The 20,204-nt window shown below is 41.0% G+C and overlaps 1 protein-coding gene across 11 annotated transcripts in view; it reads left to right on the top strand.

Annotated features, from left to right (window-relative positions):
- FGFR2 (fibroblast growth factor receptor 2) overlaps positions 1 to 20,204 on the top strand; it is an 86,189-nt gene that overhangs the window by 53,070 nt on the left and 12,915 nt on the right. For 4 of the 11 annotated variants that reach the window (XM_069797121.1, XM_069797122.1, XM_069797125.1 and 1 more), the window contains 7 exons: positions 411 to 601; positions 1,473 to 1,620; positions 5,564 to 5,767; positions 14,363 to 14,513; positions 17,940 to 18,061; positions 18,695 to 18,805; positions 19,541 to 19,731. In XM_069797121.1, coding sequence (XP_069653222.1) covers positions 411 to 601; positions 1,473 to 1,620; positions 5,564 to 5,767; positions 14,363 to 14,513; positions 17,940 to 18,061; positions 18,695 to 18,805; positions 19,541 to 19,731 — 1,118 coding nt within the window. Of the gene's footprint in view, positions 1 to 410; positions 602 to 1,472; positions 1,621 to 3,247; positions 3,393 to 5,563; positions 5,768 to 14,361; positions 14,514 to 17,939; positions 18,062 to 18,694; positions 18,806 to 19,540; positions 19,732 to 20,204 lie in introns of all 11 variants that reach the window. The other 7 variants (XM_069797123.1, XM_069797126.1, XM_069797119.1 and 4 more) reach the window with 3 other exon arrangements.

The following is a 20,204-nucleotide window of genomic DNA, read 5'->3' as shown; positions in this document are numbered from 1 at the left end:
AATCAATAATCTTTCTTCTTAATTTGTGGAGGTTAAGTCCAATTAGAATGTTGTAAAACCCAGATGTACTTATTACAATAGCTCAAAAAAGAAAAAGGAGGATATTGTACTTAATTCTTGCTGAGTTGAACTATTAAAAACTCTTAAAAGTTTTTAAGCGCAGTTTGTCCCCTCCCCGCAAATAGTTATTCTATATATTACAAGTGTAGTGCTCAAGTCATCTCCTTTGAACTGTAGTTTTTGTTATACGTTTTGGCTGCAGTGTTATTTCGGAGGAGTCAGCCAACAGGCTTACAGGGCTTTTTGGCTCGAGTTCACTTACAGTTTTCTTGGCAGCTCTGCTTATTTATGCATCTTTATTTCTCTCTCTCTCTCTTGCTCCTTCTCGCTCGCCCTCCCCACCCGACCAGAGCGATCACCGCACCGGCCCATCCTCCAAGCTGGCCTTCCAGCAAATGCCTCTGCCGTCGTCGGAGGTGACGTCGAGTTTGTCTGCAAAGTCTACAGCGATGCTCAACCTCATATTCAGTGGATAAAACATGTAGAGAAGAATGGCAGTAAATACGGACCAGATGGACTGCCGTATCTTCAGGTTTTAAAGGTGAGGCTTTACAGATGCCAGCGATGGTGATGACTTCTTTAAAGCATTGAATTTATTTGATGTAAATCCAGGAATTTTGAGATCTGAACTTCTGAAACTGGAAGTGTTGATATTACAAATGAAATAATGAGTTAGATAAACATTTGATTGTCTAAATGCTAATTGTGCAGCTTATAGACATTGTTTTGCTCTTTTTTACTTCCGTCAGCTCCTTTATCTCTGAATGTTTCAGGCGTGACTTATTCAGAAAAAAATGAAAACCCTCTTAAAGAACATTATTGACATTTATGTATGGGTAGAACACATCCAAAACATAGCTGGGACAATCTACTCCATTTCTTTCATGTTTCTTCAGCCTCTTTATTTCAAAGTAATGTGACACCTGCTGCCAAAAGCTTGTTGGCAGGATTGGGTTTTCTGGATGCTGAGCCTGCAGAGATGTCCGTTTTTCGCCGGCGGATTGGTGCTGTCATTCCTGCTGGCAGGCGTTTTGAGCAAGCCTGACCAAGGAAACTCCAAAGTTTTCTGAGCTGGGTGGCATTGCCAAAACTCAGCGCGCTGGCAGGCAGGACAGTCAGCTCTATACCATCTTGTTCCACACGGCCGGTGTACCAGCCCAGGTGCTTTTTCCCCCCACGCTGCTGTTTTCTAACTCCTTGTCTGATGCTTTGGATTTAAAAAAAAAAAAAACAACCAACAAAAACCCAACAAAAAACCCAAACAAGCCCCAAACCCTCAATGTTTTGACGCTGATACCTGTATGAAGTGGAAGGCATATTCTTATGACGCGTTGGTGGTGGGACCATAGACAGATCGGTGTCCGTTTTGGGCAGCAGTGACATTGTTCTCCTGTGTTATTGGTCTATTCTAGCATTCGGGGATAAATAGTTCCAATGCTGAAGTGCTGACACTGTACAATGTGACAGAGGCGGACGCTGGAGAATATATTTGTAAGGTCTCCAATTATATAGGGGAGGCCAACCAGTCTGCCTGGCTCTCTGTTCTGCCAAGTATTCAAGGTAACAATGTTTTTTAAAGCAAGCTGGATGTAGAAGCTGGAAAAATGGTGCTTTGGGAGACTGCAGGCAGCTTGTAGGATAACTCTTTGGCCTTGTGGTATATGTGTAATCCTCCTTTGGTGATGCAACTGGTATTACACCAGCAGCCATGGAAAAATTCCCACAATATTCTGTGTGTACCATAAGCACTGGTTTCTGATGCTGATCTTTATTCTCTCTTGTGTCTGGTGTCTTTGTGTCTGTGTGTTTACGTCCAGTTTTGTTGTTAATTCTGCATACTTTGCAGTTCATATATAGGGTACTTGTTGAATAATATAATTATGGCCTGATTAGTGTATATTTATATATACATACGTATGTTTGTATATATATATTTTATATATATGAAATGTTCACATAAATACCCACTGAAGCATCAGTCAGGTCAGTTTAGTCACTTAAAACTTCCCACGTCACCTGTGACTGTGCAGGGTGGAAGGGTTTTCCAGTTGTTATTCACCCATTGTTAACTGGGTAATAACCCATCAATAACGATAAAGACTGGCAACAATGTGACTACAACTCACAACTAAATTAACTTTAAAATGGTCTGGTAAAAATCCGTTTATTCCCTCATCACGTATTTCAGTGTAACATTTTTGAAGGGAATAGAGACAAAAAGCAGCAAATCGTAATTTCTCTAAATCTCCATCACAGAGACCTTGACGCTGATGCCCTGCTGCACCCATCTGGGGACAGCTGGAAAGTTCCAGGTCTAAGTTTTACTCTATTTATACGAGTTTGGATAATCACTGATACACTGATTGGTTTGGTGCATAATGACTTGTCAAGCCAGAGATTTAGCAAGTCTGGAAGGAGACCAGAAAAAAACCCAAAACTTCCAGACTTTTTTTTCAGTCTCTAAGATTTAGAAAAATATATTTTATTTCCATCTCCTGGTTCTTGAACCTTTGGGGTCCAGTTTTTCTCCACATCTCTGAGAGCTACAACTGATCTTTTTTGAACAAGAGCTGAGATACCTTCCACTGTGCTTCTAAGCAAACCACCAAATATTACCAAACTTCAGATTAAAATGAGATTTGGCAACACTGCTCAACGTACAATATTGAAGTGTAGTGCAGTGGATGATGCAAGGACCATAGACTGCCTAAGACAGCTACTAAGTTCTGTCTTTTGGAGCAGAATTTGCCTTTTTTAAAATTTTTTTTTTCTAATCCTTTCAGAGTACATTTTTATAGTAATTTCATTCCTCTGAAACAGGTAACTACAAGTGAAGGATCCCCCATTCTGTCCTACTTTTTCTCATTGTTTTTCTTTCAACTTTCTTTTATTAAACAAGAAGAAGAAAAAAAAAGCTTTGTGGGATAATTTTTCCATGTTATTTGATTGCATGCATGTTTAGGTGGTGAGTTTAGGTCTGGTGAAGGGTGTTGATTACTTTCTGAGGTGAGCTGGGACCTGTTGGTAAACGCCTTTTGGATGAGGGATTGTGGATGGGGAAGGAGCTTTGCATCTCTACACCTCTGCCTTTACAAAGTGCAAAGCCCTGTGGCTCCATCTCCCTATCCACAAGAATTCTCTCGATGTCTAGCTTTTTCTCTTGCTTCCCTCTTTTGTTTTTTTTTAGGCTGCCGGTGTTAACACCACGGACAAAGAAATTGAGGTTCTCTATATACGGAATGTAACTTTTGAGGATGCTGGGGAGTATACATGCTTGGCGGGTAATTCTATTGGGATATCCTTTCACACTGCATGGTTGACAGTTCTGCCAGGTATACACTGCTCTCTTTCCGTGGTTTTTCCTCTTTTTTTCCCCTTGTTGATTGCTGCAGAATTAGCACCGCTTCTGTCTCAGAAAAGGAGTTTTACAATGATTTATTTATTTTTTTTTTTAAACACAGTTGTCTCAAGCCAATGAATAGTTTTGTCACACCTTTGCAACTCCAAAAACCTAACAACATAAAAGGAGGGGGGAAATGGCTTTTGAACGTAATTGAAATATTTTTACATCTGTTAAATATCCATCAGAAATGCTAAGGAACTGTATTTCCTTAGCATGTCAGTGAGATAACTGAAAATCGGCACATTAATCATTGTAAACTTTTTCAAGGGGAGGAAATTCAAAGTTTCTTATGAAGCTTTGGGACTAATTTGGCCACAGTCATGTCCTGGTTTGTTAAAATACCTGAGCTATTCAGTGTGCTTAAATTCACTCTTACCTATCATCCAAATCTCTTACGGGAATTCTAATTTTCATGCCAATGGATTGTGTACAGAAGCAGTGCCTTCCATATCTTGGGAATCGGCTCCGTGCATCTTTAAACATTGCATGCTCTAAGAAAACAAGTAGTCATTTGCTTTTACTGCAAAGCATGTCTTGCTGTTCTGGGGTTGATGATGTTTCTGTCCTTAAAAGAAACAAACATCAATGTGCTTTATTGCCTGAAAATTGTTATCAGCTGTTAGAAGATGTAACTGTAGTTGGTTTTGACACTAGTCAAATTTTCTCATTTATAACTGTTGGCAGCTGCCTTAGGAGTTCCTTTGAAAAAAACATGAACCACCTGAGGTTTGCTGGGTCATCTTGTGCTTACCATTTATTAATTGTTAATCCTAAGTAAAAGGTACAAAACCTGCATGTGCATATTGCTGAGGTTCATATGACGGGAGTGGAATGTTCCCACGTTTTGCAGATAATTTCTTACCCTTTGTTAAAATATATTGAACAAGGCAACTTTATTTAATCTCACTCTTATGTGAACACTGAGCCTGCATGGTCTGTCACCAAGCAGGCAAAGCAGTACTTGTGTAGAGCTTGCTTCTGCTAGCAGTGTTTGCATTTTGCAAGTGCTTGAACAGCGTTTTTTTAACTGATTTTCTGGAATGAAATATTTTTATAAGCCTAGAATGAGGCACAAGAAAATTTCAGCTTGAACGTGCATTGCTTGCGGAGTGACCGCTGATTGCTGTGGAATGCTGTTTATCCGGGGGTTGAATCCCCGATAAGGGATTAGGGACAGTGCTTGCACATATAACTGTCTTGAAGATAATTTCAAAATGGTTTCAATCAGAGTAACAGCTATGTAGAACCACTCCCACTAAAATCTAATCTCATAGACTAGTAACCAGTGATGAGGTTACTTGAAATATGCAGTCCTCACAACAGAGGACTCATTAATTAAGGTATTGCTAGCAATTCAGCTTTCGCTTGCGTAATGCTTTTTAATTTGACACTGTGCTCTTCAGAGGACCTCAGGGGAGTTAGGCACCTGGCATGAACCGCGACAAGTTAAGCAGCTGGGCGTCCAGGTCCTTGAAACTCTCCTGAAACCCCTAACCTGAGTTTAGAAACATGATGAGGGACCGATTCATCCTGCCTTCCCTCTGTATTTTGAGATCCCAGTGAAAATTTTGGATAAACAGGCAATGCAGACTCAAGCCCAAACGTCTGTTTGTGAATTTAGACACTTTTCTATTAGGCTAGCTAATTCAGTATTTTATCTTTAATTGTGTCTTTATGTGGTTAAAAAGAATTACAGTGCTTTTGAAGTTCGACTTGAGCAACAAAATGAACCTGAGCCTAGTTTGAACACTTCAGTTTTTTCTTTTCCCCCCAAATTATGCCTGATCATCCCATATTTCAATGTATATGTATCTACCTATCTAGGCAGACACATGTATATGTCTGTGTATGTATACATACATGCACAAGCTCACACTCAGTGGCAAACTGAGAAGTTAAAAGCTGTGATCTAGAAAGAGGGATTACTCTCAGATTACAAGATGGCCTAAACATTCACAGTATTCTGTATGTCACACAGTCACTGCAAGAATTGCTGATATTTTCCCATTTCAAGTTGTTCCAAGCACTGTACCGAACTATGCTTGTACTGTGTGCTAACTCTGTGGCATGATTGTTTCCTCCTAAAAACTTCCAATCCAGCTCCTGAAAAAGAAAAAGAATATCCGACATCTCCAGACTACCTGGAAATAGCAATTTACTGCATAGGGGTCTTCTTAATTGCCTGCATGGTGCTGACAGTCATCCTGTGTCGCATGAAGAACACCACCAAGAAGCCTGATTTCAGCAGCCAGCCCGCTGTCCATAAGCTGACAAAGCGAATCCCTCTGCGCAGACAGGTAACAGAAAGTAGATAAAGAGTTTAAAAAACTTTTACCAAACAACTAAGCCAGCACGTCCCTCTGATGAAAGCTTTGGAAAAGGGGAACAAGTCAGCGTTATACCAAATTGTAGTAGGGGTGGGATTTAATCTGGCACCTAGGAGACTGTCATGGGAAGAAAGTACATCTTAACATAGCAATGTGTGTCTCAAGGCAAGGAAATCAGGGCAGGGATGTTAGAGGAGAAATGTAAAAAATTGAATATGCTCTGTAATAGCAGTCTATAGGTGGAAAAAAATGTATTTAAAGTATTTTGGGGCCTGATCCTACAGCTCATTGAAGTCAATGGAAAAATTTTTACTGACTTAATGGACTTTGGAACAGAATCCTATTTAATTGTGTATTTATAATGTTTCTAAGGTGACTATTATTATAGTAACTAGGTACCAGATACAGAGAGGTATTTTTCAGGAAGAATTTTGAGGACTGAGGAGAAGGAATTTCATAGCCAAGCAACAACCCCAAAATAGAAAAAAACCCGTAATAAAGTAAAAATAGAGGAGATACTATATCAGATCTCAGACAGTTTGATTAAGATGCTGATGCTTTTGAGTGAGGAACAAAAGCAAACGTCAGATTTAAAACACATACAACAGCATGAAATATATTTTATAATTGCTTGTGGCTGGCAGTGAGCGTTTCTGGAGAGGGCAATAACACGAACAACAAACCAGTTAAACAAGTAGGACTTTGGCTTTGTCACAGGCCATCACTTGCCAAAACAGCTTCCATTCCCCCATACTGTCCTCACCTGAAAGACTTGTTTCTTTTGAAGCTGGAGTCTAATACGTTTTGATTTTCTTGCAGTAGGTCTTCAGGATAGACCTCTGAACCCCCAGGTTTCAGCCCCGCGAGGCGGAGGGGTGTTGGCATCTGAGGCTGTGGTTTACCACATTATTCAAAATAGGGACCATCTGTGGGGGTTGGATCCAGGCTCTGGTCAGGGGGTTTGGATCTGAGGGTTTAGTTTGGGTTCATCTGCACCATGAATAGATTGTGCAGGATTTCTGCAGATTGTTTTTACAGCCTGTCCAGAATATTATCACTGTCAGAGTAATACATGTACCTTAAAAATAGTTCTTCAGTGTGGTTAAGTATTTGAAATGTAGATGCATGATCAGACAGAGCTAGGGTGGAGCTTGGTCTTGGGACTTTGAACAATATTACTTTTTTCTGAACCCTTGTTTGAAGGTTTCCGCATCTCCTTGGTTAAAAATGCTACAGAGTAGTAATGCTTTAGCCATCTTCCTCTAAAGTGCAGTATTTTACAAAGTCTTGAGGTGGGGGACATGAACTTTGTCCTATCTGAAAAATATTTCGTTTGTTTTATGAGCAAAAATGTTAATTCTTATTTTTTCTGGCTTGCTTTGCCAGTTCTTGTTTTTTTGTAATGTTATTATTTTAGTCATTTGCTTGGAAATCACTGGGAAGAAGAGGGACTTTTGACTCTGAGAGTATCAGAAAGAGTGATGAGAAGCCCTCGGCTCAATTCACACATCTCTATGGCTAAAAAATCTGTGTAGCTTTCTGGATAAAGAAGGCTTTTCAAATGTTTTATACTTAACCAGAGAGAGATACGTATCAGCTGCTTAGATAAGACATTTATTAGATTTTTGCCTGAATATAAAAGCATCGTAATGACTCAGAAATAAGTCAATGGCATAAAAAATACCTAGGGTTTCGTGTGAGCTCAGCTGTGTCAGTTGGAAATGGTTCCTTGGGGGGAGAGTGTTATTTCATTGCGTGTGACAGCAGTGCCAACCGCTGCCCTCAGTTTAGTTATTTATCGCTAAATGATGCAATATGGACCTTCTCCAAAGCTATTGTTTTCACAGAGGAAAAAAATCCCTGCCTTACAGCATGCTTGTCAGATAGGGTTTTATCGGTTTATTTTGGTTTTCTATGTTTTCTTAGCAAAAATGGCATTTTGCTTTTAAAAGTGGGAAGGTTTGAAAGTGCGAATCCTATTTCAACCCCTAAGCAAAAATTCCACTACTCTCAATTCTCCCGAGTACTTTTTTATTAACAGGAGTTTCTCACTGAAGGGCTCTCTGCTTTTGTATCTTCACAGAGGAAAATGTAACTACTATAAGCGTTAAAAGAAATCTGTGTCTCTGTTTTGATGATTTCACTGGTCATTTCACTAATTGCTTGTATTAGCTTGCAGAGGCAGGCTGAGATGAGCAGTCCCTGAAGACTTGCTCATCAACAGTGAAGATTCCTTTATTTTTCAGTTAGCATCTCCTTGGTCTCTAAGGCTGCAGCAGTTCTTAATTTTCTGCATCTTTTAAGGCTGGTTTTGGATTTTGGAATTGTTGTCACAAGTCAAGAATGAAAAAATAATCCAGGAGGTGTTTTATTTAATGGGTGTGTGTTTCTGGATTATTCAACTCTGTTTTGTTTTACCGTCAGGCTTCCTTTTTTGTTTCAGTTTATTTGTATTTTAGAGGATTGTATTTAAAGCCTGCTGGGTTTTTGTCAGTAAACCTTTATTTATTGATTGATCACAGAAGGTTCTCCCTTGCCTTTGTGCTGTGCGTGGGAGGAACGGAGAAAGTGGCCGAGTTGTTGAGAGGATGAGTGAGAGTGAGCAGGGGAGATGCTCGTGGCAGGTAGATTGTGTGAGCTGGGCAGAGATCTGGGGCTGGGTGATGGGATTTGTTGGAATTCCAGAGAAATAAGGCCATAGATTGGGGAGTTCTTGATATTGTTTTCAAAGCTCTCTGCTGCTGGGTCAAGCTCCCTAAGGATCGGGATATGAAATTAAGCCTGGTTCCCGAGGAGGCATTTGCATGACTGTGATGCCATCTTGTCTGAGCGGGTTAAGAGTCTTGCTGAGTTAACATATGGTTTGGTTTGCAGGCCTGGATTTTCGTACACTATTTAGTCTGAGCTACTACAGGATTTTATCATTCCCCACATGCAGGCATTTTTTTCCTGCCAAAATGTGGTTCTTTTCACATTCATAGGAAGGGTCATGATGAAGTCAGGAATTATCAGTTCCCTCCCCCTACAATCCTCAGCCTCACTAGGATCTGGTACTTGGTTTTCGAAATAGAAACTGCTTACGGGGAAATCCAGCAAGCAGTTCCTCTTCTTTATATAAAAGCAGAGAGGTGCAGTGCTCTGTTGGTATTACCCGTGTTCTGCGTAGAAGTACCAGCTTGCGAGGGAGGGGGAAGAAGTATTTATAGGATTGAACATCACAAGCCGATTTGCAGTATAGGCTTTAGGTGACAGGTTCACTGAACCAAAAGGTAGAGTAGCCTTCGATAGGATATACATATGCTTTGTAGTACTTACTTTTCACAAAGAAATTGTAATTGAAACAGACAAAAAGACAGTCCCATCTCTTGTGACTTGCCCAGTCAAAGTCAAGGACAAGTATTTGTCATCACTGGAGCATTTCGTTAGTGCTATCACAGTTAATCTGTCAAATTTGGATCCCTTCAGCTTGGGTGTATGTATGTGTCTTAAATAGGGAAGGATGATTTCTTATGCTTAGTATTTTATACATTCTCATTAATTTGTATCTACTGTCGTTGTTGAGTCTAATCCTTCATAAAGATGTAATGAGTGTATTTGTGATGAACAAAGACTGATTGGTTTAAAGTAAGAGTTAAGCTCACCCAGCAAAATAGCTGATTTGAAATGATGATGGCAGCTGAAACCTGAGAAAAAGAGATCTGCAACAAGTAAAGTAACATAGTATTTCACGTAGTATTGAGCTGTAAAAATACCATTCATTTTGAGGAATGGGCTCTGACATACAAAGATTAATACACAACTGTCAGTAGGATATTTTGCAAGGAATTTACCTTAATACCTATTTTAGTTTTTTGCTTTATCCTTGGATTTCTCTATATGGAAACCATTGGCTTGCCTAGTAGTACTCGTTTGTTATTTTGTTGTTGTGTGTTTCAAAAGGAGTGCTTTTCATGAAGTGGTGGTGCTGCGTGTGTTTTAAATATCAGTACTTAATGTTAGTAATCCTCAGTTTCATGTAGTGCATTTAACCTTATATTTTCCTAGATCCAGTCACTTGGATGGACTGTTTCTATCAACAGCTAATAGCATTACTTACTAATTATATTTATATACATATATGCATATGACTTCAAATTAACTTTTATAGCAGAGCCTTCAAAAAGACTGACAATTATAGGAAATCACTGCATGGCTGCTAAAATCTCACAGCATGAGTGCCAGAACTGACAGATCTAGGCTTTGGGACATGGTATAAATCATCAGTGGAGGAAAACACCCTTCATAATCAATTACAGACAATTACACACTGCTCTGCAGCTGATTTTGCCACATGGCATTTAAAGATTCCAGCAAAGATTTGTTTGTTTTAAATGCTCCACTGCTTAGAAATGCTTGTAAACCATTATCTTGGAACTGATTAAATACAGTGTCTTGGCCGAAGGAAAAATATGTTGTTAAAATGGGGATATAATCATGCATTGGTGCATGAGGTTTGGACACAGTGGGCTCTTCTCCTTCTGAAGTGCAGATATGGAGCTAAAAATCTGTCTGAGGCTGGTACTTTTCTTGGTTCTGGCCTCCTAAAAGCAGAAAGGAAGCACAGAAAGAATATTTTACGGTGGAAGTCTGCCTTCCTGTTGAGGTTAACGTATACCACAATAGTTCTTTCAGTGTTCTGCTCAAGTTAAGTTGACTTTTGCCTTCCTTGCTTTAATTAAGCACTCAAAATACCTCCTTAGTGTAGTGTCCTCACTTAAAACAGGTGTCAGCAACACACTGAGTAGACCTTGAAGATGTCTAATTCTCCTACATGAGGTGCCCTTCCTTGCTTCTCTGCCCTGGCTCTGCTTTTTTCCTTTATTTCCGAGAAGCACATATTGGTGAGCTGGGTGATTGCCCAAGAAATTAATGCATTTTGACTACACGTCCAGCTGCTGCTTCTTGGCACTTGGTAGACCCAAAAGTGACCCAGGAGCCTGTATATTGCCCATGTACAATTACAAGCTCACTGCAAAAACTCAGTATGGCCTCTGTTACGCCTGTGTCCTATGTACCTTGAATCTTTGCGTAACTGAAAGCAAAAGGAGCATCCACGGACTTGAAAGCAACTCCACAGGCTGAAATGTGGGGTTCGTGGCAGGAACGTCACCGGTTCTTGAACCTGCATGGTAAGGGGTGGGAGAGCAGTGCTGCAAGTAGCAAGCTGGAAAAAAGCTTTCTATATGCTGTTACTTAAATGTATAGATGTAGATTGAAGCTGACCATGCCTACTGACCTTGGAGTAGGTAAGGTTTTCCTCATTGTTTTATAGTGCGCTCTAAGGCAATGAAAAAAGATGCTTAAGGGATGAGTTCAAAGGTTAATTCTTTACTATTGCAGAAAAGGTGAAAGGCCATTTTGAAACAGAAAATCTCCTCCAACCACAGGCCAGCCTGGGTTGGCTTCATCTTTTCTGGAACAGATTTTTATAGCCCTTGAGCTCCCATAACTCCTTGTACAGCTCCAATTAATCAATCAGAAGAATATTCCCTGGGAGTACAGTCCATTTTTCTTCTCCCAGACACTGAGTAGTTCCTCTGGATTTCTCATCATTCCTATCCACGTTAATGCGCTTTGGTTACCTACAGCATCTCTGGCCAATCATCCAGTTATTGTGTGAACTAAACATGTGCAATAGTGTTAAAAGGGAAACTGGCAGAGTCTTTCATCTGTTTTTTCTATACATTATTGCTGTTTAACTTCTGTGTTTGAAATGCAATAAACTGAAATACTCTGGTGATGCAAGTTTATGTTTATAGGTTTTAACCATGCTAAGACTGCTGAATTGTGAGTGTAAGAGCTAGTGAAAAGATGAAACTCTGGCAGCGGTCTGAACGGTGTCTAATACAAATACTGTATTCATGAAAAAAGGACCCCAGAACATTTTGGGCCATTTCTGATAGATAAGGGATGTCATCTAAATTTTACAGCTTCACTTCCATGCCTTCCTGATGTCCCATGAAAACAATGGCTATAATGACAAAGGAAGGTGAGAAAGTAAAGGCAATGTTAATAAATAAACTGATAAATAAATCAGGACTTCAATAAAGATCTTGGTAGAATGGCTGGTGGGTGGATTTTGGAAACATGAAGGAAGTGATCGTAGAGTATTAGTAGTAAGTTTGCAGTAAGAGAGATTTAAAAATGGAAACCAGAAATAAGACAAATGAAATCTAAGGGAAGTTGTGGGGGACAGAGGAGTTGGCACATTGTTTGTGGAGATTTGCGCATTTCTTAGTGTTGAGCTAGTTCATTTCATGAAGCATCATTTTTAAACTGTAGTGAAATAATGAAAATGAGTAAAACATAAGTAAAAGTCTAATTCCAGCCCAGGTTCTCACGCTGACCTGCCATGCAGCTCTGAGTGAGCAACTCAGCTCCAGCAGGTATGTTCCCCTCTAGGCTGGATATAGCAGCATCTCTCTCGAAGGACTCTGTTCAGTATTCACTTACTGATTTATTTAGAGCTACGTAGTCTGCCTTAATAGTAGTTTTCTCTTTGTATCCCAAGTGGTCACCATATTTATTAGCCTAGAGGAATGTGCCAGATACTTATATTTGCTGAAAGGAAATATTAACATTAATGATGGTTGGATGGACAAGGGGGAAAGCAGTCCACCTCTCCTATTTGAATGGTAGCCTTATTTATGCAGTTATACTCTCTTGTTCCATAGATACCACATCTCGCATGCAGAAGCTGGAGCTTCTCATATCAAGAAAGGTCTGTCAGTCAGCTGCAAAACTGGTTACCAAGGTTAATTATTTTTATAGCAGTCCTTAACACTTTCTTCCTTACAAAACCTCTTTCCAGTCTTAACCTCTGGTCTCAGAAAAATGTGTCAAGAAGCCAACCCCATTTGATGAGATGGGTTTGAGGATGTTGACCTGCCAAAAGACCTCTCAGACAAAACAGGTTGTCAGAGTCATGATGAGAAATTTGTATGAGAGCCTTAGCCTCGTCTTGTCAAAATACATGCTCTTGTGTAAGGTTGCAAAAGCTTTTTAGCCCCATTCTGAGGAGCTCAAGTAATTCTGTGGGCTGAGACACTGTAATTGTTAATTGGACTTGAAATAAGGGAGCACTAAGTTGCGCTTATCAGGTATCTTGAGACACAAGAGGATTTTGTGTTCATATCACTGTGTATCAGTGATATGCACTCTAATGCTATTAGGATCTGTTGGCTTATAATTGCTTTTTTTTAATCTAGTTATAAGACTTCAGGAACGAAATTATAGCCTGGTGGCACTTTACATAAGCAAACCTGGTGTCAGGGTTGACTCCAGGTGATGAGGATGAAGGTCGAGAGTGGTAGTTATTCTGACGTTCTAGGCTTCCAGCTTGGGCAGGGTCCCAAGATGCTGGCCAAGAAGCACCTCCTGCCACCTGATGGGAGGACAGGTACCAGCGATGGCATTGCAAAGCAACCTTCATCCCGTCTTGGCCACCAGATTTGGGCTTGAGCAATACTGTCATGGCCTGAAGAGAGAAGGAGGATTCACGCTTAACGGAGGGGATGGAGTGGCAATACAAGCATTTTTGTTTTGTGTTCATATTCACTTGAAACTCTGCGGTGAGCATACAGCAGGCTGCTGCTTGCAGGTTTGAGGAAAGAGCCGTATGGAAGATACACCATTCACCCCAAAACAAGTTTTGTTACATGGATGGGAGTAGCTGCCTCCTTTTTCAAAGTAGTTATCGTTAAGTACCTTTGATGCTCTAAGGAAAATGTATTGGTGTTGAGGCAAATGAGAAATCATACTCCGAAGTGAATTACATTTCAAAGTTTTGGACATTATGAATTATTTTATAAGCTCTTCTCCACGTTGCCTGCAGATTCTTTAATTAAGAATGTAGTTAACTGAAAACTTAAGTATCCCCCAATTATTGTGATAGCTTTTTGATGCTTTCAATATTGAATGCTTAGAAAATATCAGAGAATCCGACATTTCCTACACAGTAATATGCATGTGATCTCGATCATTGGCGCTGATGAAAAGTACATGAGCCTTTGCAAAACTAAAATTGAAAATTTCAATTTAATAGTAACACCAAGAAATAGTGTCCTGATTTTGAGAAAAGAAATTGTGACATGGACAACTTGAAGCGAGTGGAAGAAGAGAGCTTTTTGGTAACATCTGCTCATAGTACAAACTGCCCACTTAGGTATCTGAGGGTGGTGATATAAATACTCTCAGTTGATTAAAAAAATATTAATTTGATAAACAAAAAGAGGGAAAAGTTTATTTAATTTCTCTTCTGAGTGAATGTAGTTAAAACTTACATAGTTTTTGACCTATGGGACAGAATTACAGCCTTGGCAGCAATTAGAGTTGGTATTGTGCTTACAAGGGAGGATAAATGTGTGAGAATAGTGCACTAGAAACAAGACTATAGGTTCAGCCACTTTCTAATACCGTTCTTCTGAGCTGGCTTGGTTATCAGGTACTGCTGTTTTTCAGATATTGGGTCAAGATTACATCTCCGCCTTTTTTTTTCTTTCCCCTTTTTTGCATCTTGTATTGGAACAACAGGTGTCAGCTGACTCGAGCTCCTCCATGAATTCCAACACACCCCTGGTGAGGATAACTACTCGCCTCTCCTCTACTGCCGATGCCCCCATGCTGGCAGGAGTCTCGGAATATGAATTGCCAGAAGACCCAAAATGGGAGTTTCCAAGAGATAAGTATGTAGCCTGTTTCCCTTAACACTACCTATGCACATCTGAAAAACGTGACGCAGTATGGGAGGACGCATCTTTCCTAATGTCTCCCAGGGTTTCTTTAGTTAAAGGAAAATCTCAATTACCTGAACCTCCTCTGAAGATCAAGGTCCAATTCAATCATCTGAAATCAGTTTAAGTAGAAACTAAATTTTCTCTGCCTGTCGTTCTGATTTTATTTTTGGAATTCTTGTAGGTTTTCAGATACTCTGCTGAAATGTCACTTTTTCCTAACAGAGGAGTTAATCTGAAATGTTATTTCAAAATATATGATCTAGACTGGGAGAGATATCCACATACAAGCATTGTTGAGAGGCAGTCAAGATTTCCCCAAGCAATACCTCTGTACATTAAACCATGTTTCTTAGTTGATTACTTAATTGGCTAATATTTATAAAATAAGTAATACAATATCACGTAGGAGATAGAGAAAGTCTAGAATATGGTATTAGAAAATCTTTTCTTTCTGTCAGGACTCTGGGTAGGATCTTGTGTTGATTTTGTATTAGCCTGTATTAATGGAGATGATGATTTTTTCATTTAGGGGGACATTTTGCATATTGTGTTCATGTATGTACAACTTCTGTGGCTTAAGATTATTAGGTTTCAACCAGAGCATACTGAATTTTGATATATGCAAATTCATATGGCTACATAATATTTGCTTCAAAGTCTGTTGACTACCGTGCAAAATGAGCTTCTGAATAATCTAATTAAAGCTGAAAACTGTATTTCTTAATATAAAAAAGACAGGCAAAAGAGAGATAATATTAACACAGGTAGAACCGTGATTATATATTAAAGCTAGTAGTCTTTAGGTGGCTTTGAGAAAATACCACCTTTTATCATGAACAGTTCTCTTTGAAAGTTCAGGGTTGTAACTTTTGGATAGAAGAGCTGTAATTTTGAACCTTCTGACAACTGTTCTGGAAATTATTTTAATGATGTAGCTGAAAACTAGTGCAAAATGCTGTAATTGCCACCTGCAGTATTCTAGTCAACAGTGGGGGCCTGTATATGTACTTCTGTCAGCCCATACCCTGGGGGGATACACTAAATGCGGAAAATTTTAGAGTGCTAAACATTTAAAACCGGCATTCAGCACAAATGTAGGTGGAGCAGATTTGCAATGAAAGGAGGCTATTTAGAGGCAGTTTATTAGGTTGGGGGGCAGGAGGCACACAATGAGGGGTTTGTTACTTTAGTCCTAGCAGGGCAATAGCACATAAATTAACCAGTTTCCAATGCAAATGTTTGTTCTCTGCCAAGATCCTAAATTCAATTTTAGTTCTGGAGAAAATGCAGGATGACCTCAGCATAGCATACGCTGCCCTTCAGTCTTTGCACCTTTTTAAACTCACGTTTGCTTTAGAAACCAATCCAAAACAGCTTGAGGAATTCTCACCAAGGCAAAGACCGCATTTGACAAGGAGTCCGTGGGCTGCCCTCGGGAGGAACCGCGTCTCGCTTCTGTCTTGTGCCTGAGAGATAAGCGGGGTTTTCAAACCACTTAGCCCTGGCCTAACACTCTTCTGTTGATGATATGACAAACTCCCTGTATTTCACGGGGGAAGGTGGAAGTCCATGCTTTTAAGAACGAGTCCCTACATAGATCGTACCTGTGAATCGTGCTTTTGACCATGGAAAACCAAGACCTGAAGGACTCGGTTATGAAAATGCTCATCCGAATCTGGCCCCTGCTCTGGATAATGTTAGCAGCATCCGATTTGCTGAGCACCCTCCCCGATTTCTGCCATGGCACTGCTTCTGGATGTTAGGTGATATTGTCTGCGAGTCGAGCAGCCTGAATCTGGCCCTTAAGCACTTAGGCTGGGACCAAAAAGATTTTGCCGAGAGGCTTGGAAGTTTCTTTTTTATTTGATCTCTTTATCGTCGTAACGTCGAGATTGACATCTCTGCGTCTGTTACAGCTGAGCAGGTTTTGCAACCAGGTATACATTCCACAAAATGCATTTTGCATAGCCCACTTAATGACTGCTCTTTTTTAAAAGGTTTCTCACATTGATACTGTGATTATAACGGAGTTTCAGTTTCCCCCAGTCTCTGCTTCCCACTCTCTTGAGCGGAGCCCGGGTGCTGCAGGCGGGAGGCATCTTCTGCGACCCTCGTACATTGACGCTCGTGGCAGCAAAGAGCCCGCAGCCAAGAAACGGCCGCTTTGCTAGACCCAGCAGTGGGTAAATAAAGCGTCCTGTCTCGCCCCTTAAAGGATCAAAGCGCTGGGGGGAACCGCACGAGGATGTCAGAAGAGCCATCTTGCTGTGGGTGGGGAGGCTGTGGAGAAGAGGGCTCGCAGGGGACGCTCGGATCTGCCAAGTGCTTTGTCCCGCCGAGGTGCTGCCTTTTGTGCCAGGGAGGGCAGGGAGAGCGTGTCCCCTGCGGGATTTGCAGCAGAAGAGCCGACCCGGCGGCCGTGGCAGCTCCTGGCAGCCGTTCAAGGCGCGCGAGCGTCTTTGCCCGGCTTCTCGCCGCCGTAATCTCTTGCGAGCCTTCGCCGTGCGCTTGTCGCCGGCCTCTTTGCCCTTCCCCTTCTCTCGCCGTCGTCCTCCCTTGTCTCTCCCGCAAGAAGGCGGCTGTCTGGCCACCTCGTCAGCCACACGAAAGAGAAAGGGGTGTGATAATTACCCGCAGCTGCACCCAAACATGGTGTCTGCTTACTTGCTGTCTCTGTCCTGTCTAATCCCTTTGGTGGGAGAGATCATTCGGCAAATCTTCGCGGCCCACATCCCCAAACAGGAGGCACGAATATGAATTTTGAGCTAAAATGAAGCTGCCTGAGAGCATGTTTGATTTTTCCTTTCTGTTCGCACTGTGCCATTATATCACAGGAGTTAATAATATTTAAAACATCCCCCCCCTGCTCTTAATGCCACCCTTTACCACACAAATCATCAGCTGCCTGAAAGCGACCACATGGCAACGCATACAAAGAAACTTTTCTTTCATCTCCTTTCAGTCAACGTGAAAAAGAAGACGACCGTCCGTGTTACGGTGACAGGAGAAGCTTTCGTGTTGCTGGCTGCTCCTGAATTTCAGCGGCAGCCTGATGCTTTTTGAAAGCTCTGCCCTTCCATGCTGTGTCTCGCCAGTAGCCGTTGTGTACAGCCTCTTATTACAAGGAGAGGGAGACCTTAAAAGCTGGGTTTAGCAACTGCTCTGCCCTTCCGAGGTGCTCGCTATACCATCCCTAAGAAAACATACCGCAGCGCACGTGAAAACCGATGCGCACCCGGAGTCTCATTAGTTCCATATGATAAATGCTTCGTGCTACAGCAAGTTGTTGAAAGCTTTTTATATTTAGCCCTGGAATTTCACTGGCTGCATCCCTTCACCAGATGCTGTGTGTTAATCTCCTGTTTACACCTCCAGGCTGACGCTGGGTAAACCCCTGGGAGAAGGTTGCTTTGGGCAAGTCGTCATGGCCGAAGCGGTGGGGATTGACAAAGACAGGCCAAAAGAAGCGGTGACTGTGGCAGTGAAGATGTTGAAAGGTAAGAAAATTGGGTGATTAGGGATCAGAATGGGTGATATGGCAGTTCTCATCTACGAAAAGTTTCTTTTGTGGCATCTGAACCCTGTCATCGTGGGGGGGGTCAAAGAGCACATAGCTGACCTCAGCCTTCAGCAGTCTGGGGTGTAAATCTGCACCCTTGACAGCCTGTTTATCTTGAGCAGTGAGTATTTAGGAGCCAGGAGATGTATTAGCATCGTGTGGGTCTCTCTGCTTTTAGTTTAGTTCATGTCAGAGGCTGGCTGTGTGTAGATCCTAGCCCATTCAGTCCAGGTGGTTGGTGCCTATTTATTTTGAATTTAATTGTAAGGTTAGTTTGCAGGAAAGGCAGAGTTATTGGAGGTTTGATAGCTAAGGACAGCGTTTTTATGTCGGATGTTACTGTGTTGCCTCATAACATACAACACTGAGGAGATGGTCAGTCCATCAGAGAGGTTGAGACTATTTTTTGTTAGGACATAACATGTGACTTTGTAGAACGTACAGTGTATACTGGAAAACAAGTCCTGTATCCCGCCTTTTGAAGCACACATGTTTTACACCAACTGGTGAGCCTTAGGGAAGTTCAGGCTGGCACGCTAGAAAATATGAACTGAACCTGTGTCTTGTGCAGATGATGCTACAGAAAAAGATCTGTCTGACCTGGTGTCAGAGATGGAGATGATGAAGATGATTGGGAAGCATAAAAATATCATCAATCTCCTTGGAGCCTGTACCCAGGATGGTGAGTAGAGAAAAGAAAGTAAACCAGCACTTTCCAACAGGTCTGTGAAAGTCTCGTTAATCATACTTTTTCAAGAGTTTTTAAGGAAGCAGTCATGCCGTGATGGGATTTTTAGATATTTCCCTAGCTTAGCAGCAATATTTTAACTTCTGTCTCTCATTATACTTGCAGCTTTAATGTGAGAAAGGGTACTATATCATATGAAAACTCTCTAATCCCTTGCTGTAGGGAAAAAATGACATTTTACAGGGGCTTTACCCACGCCTGTTGTTCTGAATTATCAGTCCTGCTTTAGTGGAACTTGTATCCCATGAATTTGAAATGACCACTTTTACTCCCTGAAGACCACAGTGTTTTTATTAAAAGCTAATTAATGTCATGTAAATTGATGCAGAATGGCATAAAACTCTGGAAATTAAAAAAATCTTAAGCAGCACTTTCACCTTCTTTGAGATCTAACTGCATTTTCTGATTGAAAATGCTTGCATTTCACTATATGGCATGGAGTGGAAGGAATAGGCACAGAGTCAGGGTTTAGGTACTTTCAACCACTTTGCACCAGTCACTTTGCCAGGTCCGGACCTCCTTTTCTTTCAAGTTGTGTGCTTACTGATTTCACAGTTAAACATTTATTAATTTAGTTCATTTATTATAGAACGCTCAAAGCTTCTTTACATAAAACCATTGTATCCTTTGACCTTACTCCAGTTTTCACACGGTTCTGTTTATCCAAAGGTCCGTTGTACGTGATAGTCGAATATGCTTCCAAAGGAAACCTGCGGGAGTACCTGCGAGCACGCCGCCCCCCGGGGATGGAGTATTCGTTTGATATTAACAGGGTACCAGAAGAGCAAATGACATTCAAGGACTTAGTGTCATGCACATACCAGTTGGCAAGAGGCATGGAGTACCTGGCTTCACAAAAAGTAGGTAGAACTCAGCAAATACTGCACAAAGCGCATGGTGCCTATTTGTTTGGCACTTTTTTTACTTTGTTCTCACCTCGTTTGTGTTCAAGAATTTGCTGGGAGAAGGACCTTTCTCAAACAAGTTGCATAATCCGTACTCTTGAAAATCAGTGGGAAAATTCATACGCTTAAAGTTTTTAATCTCTGTTCAACAGTATTGCTAAAATGAGGCCCAGAATGGATCATTTAAAGTAAATACTGCGTACATATCTGCACTTTGAATTCATAAGCACAGGTGGTCACTTGATTACACAAGTCACATTACTCCACCCATGAGACAGCAGGCACCATTTGCCTTCTGTTTCCAGTCAAACTAACCAAATTAGCTCACATAGTGATGTAAAATAAATGAATTCAGTTACTGAAAGGATTTACAGAATAATAACAGGCAGAGTTGAGAAGACCACAAGGTGCAGGGGCAAAAAATGTGA

The sequence above is a fragment of the Haliaeetus albicilla genome, chromosome 11 (genome assembly GCF_947461875.1).
Source record: "Haliaeetus albicilla chromosome 11, bHalAlb1.1, whole genome shotgun sequence".
Classification (NCBI taxonomy): Eukaryota; Metazoa; Chordata; class Aves; order Accipitriformes; family Accipitridae; genus Haliaeetus; species Haliaeetus albicilla.
This window is presented reverse-complemented; position numbering and strand designations above follow the sequence as displayed.